General features: G+C 42.8%; 1 protein-coding gene across 1 annotated transcript; it reads left to right on the forward strand.

Moving 5' to 3' along the window:
- Nucleotides 1-1,376: 1,376 nt before the first annotated feature.
- Nucleotides 1,377-1,900, forward strand: LOC104658067 (huntingtin-interacting protein M). Its single transcript, XM_010357997.2, has one exon. The coding sequence runs from the start codon at nucleotides 1,432-1,434 to the stop codon at nucleotides 1,783-1,785; it is 354 nt and encodes a 117-aa protein (XP_010356299.1). The 5' UTR covers nucleotides 1,377-1,431; the 3' UTR covers nucleotides 1,786-1,900.
- The last annotated feature ends 1,857 nt before the right edge of the window (nucleotides 1,901-3,757 follow it).

Consider the following 3,757-nt stretch of genomic DNA (forward strand, 5'->3'; position numbering starts at 1 on the left):
GGAAAATTAAATAATAGAAAAGAAACATCTCTTAGCGCTTTTGCTTCACCTAGGAGAGACAAGAAATACACATCTGGGCTTAAACTGAGCACAAGATGCACTTCTCTATCAACTGTTTACCTGGCACTGACAGGTAAACTTATTGAACATCTTATTATTAATTGAAAAATGATTAAAATATATTTTTCAACGATTGTGGAAAACAGTGTGGCGATTCCTCAAGGATCTAGAACTAGAAATACCATTTGACCCAGCCATCCCATTACTGGGGATATACCCAAAGGATTATAAATCATGCTGCTATAAAGACACATACACATGTATGTTTATTGCAGTACTATTCACAATAGCAAAGACTTGGAATCAACCCAAATGTCCATCAGTGACAGACTGGATTAAGAAAATGTGGCACATATACACCATGGAATACTATGCAGCCATAAAAAAGGATGAGTTTGCATCCTTTGTAGGGACATGGATGCAGCTAGAAACCATCATTCTGAGCAAACTATCGCAAGGACAGAAAACCAAACACCGCATATTCTCACTCATAGGTGGGAATTGAACAATGAGATCACTTGGACACAGGGTGGGGAACTTCACACACTGGGGCCTGTTGTGGGGTGGGGGGAGGGCAGAGGGATAGCATTAGGAGATATACCTAATGCAAATGACAAGTTAATGGGTGCAGCACACCAACATGGCACATGTATACATATGTAACAAACCTGCACATTGTGCACATGTACCCTACAACTTAAAGTATAATAATAAAAAGTAAAAATAAAAATAAAAAAATAAAATGCATTTTTCAAATAGGGTAAAATCATGACACTCATACAGATACGAAATGAACACATGCTAAAAAAAAAGATGTTATGACTGCTTCAAAAGGGAAACCAAAGAGTCGATATGGGAATATTCATCAGTAATATTAAATGATTGTGCACATGGAGGCAAAACTGGTTTCATAAGGTGAAGACCAACTGAACCTCTACTAAAGAATATACTGTACATGTATCAGCAGCCTACAACTAACAAAAGGCTATAAAAGACTTCACAGATAATGCAAGGCTAGAATCAGATAACCTGCAGTGGTGTCCTAAAGATAGAGCAAAGTTTTCCATTGAAACACACTTTTATTTTTATAATGTCAAAATCAGGTAGAGAGTTATAGTTCCTTCGAAATCAGGGTTCAGTCATTAGGGTGACTAGATCAGTGTCACAGACATTTCTAAGCTGAGGTCTGATCAGGGACCAGTGGACACCAGTGAAATCACAAAGCCTCTAGGGATGTCACAAAGGCAGCTAGCTCCCTGACCAATCAGGGCCTGGAGCAGAGGGATACAATAGGCAGCACCAGTGTCCTCAGAGACCTACTTGAGCTGGAGAATCAAGCAGAGCTGATCAGAGCCAAACCCAGCAAATACCATGTCAGAGAAAAATAACCGTAAGAACTCCTCTACAAATAACAACCAGATTCAAGACCCTTCTAGAAATGGGCTGCGGGTCCCTATGAGCTTCGTGGACCGAGTTGTGCAAGATGAACAAGACGCCCAAAGCCAGAGTTCCTCCACAATAAATATCCTCCTTACCCTGCTCGATTGCCTTGCTGACTACATCATGCAGCAGGTAGGCTTGGAGGCCATCAACAATGGCAGGATGCGCAACACTTCACAAGATGGGGAGAGAGAAGTGGACAACCACCAGGAGCCCGACCGCGCTGAGAGTGATGGAACCCGCTTTGTGTTTGATGAGATGCCCAAATCCAAAAAGAATGACTGAAGACTGGGTCCCAGAGCCTTGAGGGGATCCTCACAGGCTTAGCCAGGGCAAAAATGTGTCACAGCTGAGGAATATCTGCTGTTGTCATCAACAAGTGCAACTAAAGGATGTAAATCCATGAGTATGTTTCTGATTCCTCCCAGTTTCCGTCGCTTTGGGTTGTAGGTGTCTGTGAGACATCAAGGAGAAGCTATCTCCAGAGAGCTGAAGTTGGGGGGCGGGGAGGGGCAGGAAGTGGTGGCCAGTGTGGAGTGTTTGAATCAGTGATTTAGAGGGGGCAGTTTCCAATGGTGACGGAGAGGGCACGGGCCCTGTGGGGAGGAACTGGCTGGGATAAAGACACCGAGACTTCCTCATTGCCTCTGAACAGGAAGGCCTTGTGAAGCCAGGGAGTTGGTTAGGGGCCTCTGAGGCTTGCTGAATTCCCAGCCTGATGCTGGGGCCTGGGGTGGAGCTGCAGACTCTGACTGAGGTGCGGGAGGCTTTATTCAGGATAGCAAACGTCTGAAGTCAGAGGGCGGTGGCCACAGGGGCGGGTGGAGAGGGGGCACGCTGGCTGGCATGAAGTTCATGTGATAGGGACTTTACATGGAGATTGAGAGTGAAGGAGAAACCATGATGAAAAATGCAAAAAAGAAATGATGGCCTGCTGGATTTCATTTCTTATTTCTTTATGTCCTGCCTTATTATGAAAGAGGATTTGAGACAGGGATTAGTAGCTAGTGCTGTGAATATATCTTTCTGTCCTCTCTTCAGGACACTGGTAAAATAAATCATAATAATATATAAAACTTATGATCTGGCCTAAGATGGGCAATTCAAGAAGTTCTTAATGGTTGTTAATTATTAATGAATCAGCTTAATTATATATGTATTTCATTTAAAACACAATTAACAATTTCATTTTTAAATTAAATACCTATTCATTATAATTACTATATATTGCATAGAGCACCAAAGAATTATTAGTGACTCAATACATGTTTTAAGAGGTGTAGAAATAATTCTGTCCCAAGTGACGGCCTCTAAAGCATGTGCAATCCTTTTCAGAACTTCCTGCTGTGCTAAGTTTAAAAGAGGTGTCACATCAAACATTGTAGCAATCTGTCCCCTTGCCTGTGAGTGCCCGCATTTTAGGTTTCCACCTGTTCCTTGGGTCCTTGGGTGCCACAGTCTACTGCCTGCTGGCCTTTCACAGAGGATTGGTCAGAGGCTGCACAGGCGGCTCCAGCAGTGGGAGCTGAGGGCCTGGGTTTCAGATCCCAGTTCACCGCTTCCTTGACATGTGATATTAGACCTTCAATTACTACCTCTGAGCAGGTCTCCTCATGTGTAAAATGGGGGTAATAAGAGTCTCTCCATCTGTGGGTTTTCCCAAGATTGAGTCTACTTGTGCCTGTAAACTGCTCCTCCACACGGTGCATGCACAAGGTCGCCCTTAATAAACAGCTGCATCTCCTTTCTTCCCTAACAGCAGACCTGTAGGCAGGCTTCCCTAAGGTGCAGTGGGCCTGGTTCTCAGGTGACCGCTGGGGACTTAGGCCACTGGCTGTGAGAACCACATCCTGCTGAGCCCTGTGGAGAGACAGGAGGAATTTGGGAATATTTAATTTATGTAAGCAAAAGAGACTTTATAATCCAATACGTCAATACCATCCAGAGACAGGAAAACTTTACATAATCACACAATCAGAGGTGGAGTTATTTCAGAATTACAAGCACACAGACATATAGGCACAGAGAAATAGAGCTTAGAGCTTCAGTTCTACAATTTCAACCATGAGTCAAGTGTAAATAGAAACAGTAAAGTTCTCTGATCCAAATACATACATATATATATATATATAACTGTTCTCCTCTAAGAGAGTATAAAATTCTTAATTGATTTGAGCCATAAATAGACAAATGGACAAATAAAAAGACTGTCAAACTAGATTTTCTGTTGTCTTTTACACAACAGACTGGATTTCTG

The sequence above is a fragment of the Rhinopithecus roxellana genome, chromosome 7 (genome assembly GCF_007565055.1).
Source record: "Rhinopithecus roxellana isolate Shanxi Qingling chromosome 7, ASM756505v1, whole genome shotgun sequence".
Lineage (NCBI taxonomy): Eukaryota > Metazoa > Chordata > Mammalia > Primates > Cercopithecidae > Rhinopithecus > Rhinopithecus roxellana.

What these genes read in the sequence shown, in the direction of transcription:
- LOC104658067 (XM_010357997.2), top strand. Translation starts at nt 1,432, where the DNA reads ATGTCAGAGAAAAATAACCGTAAGAACTCCTCTACAAATAACAACCAG.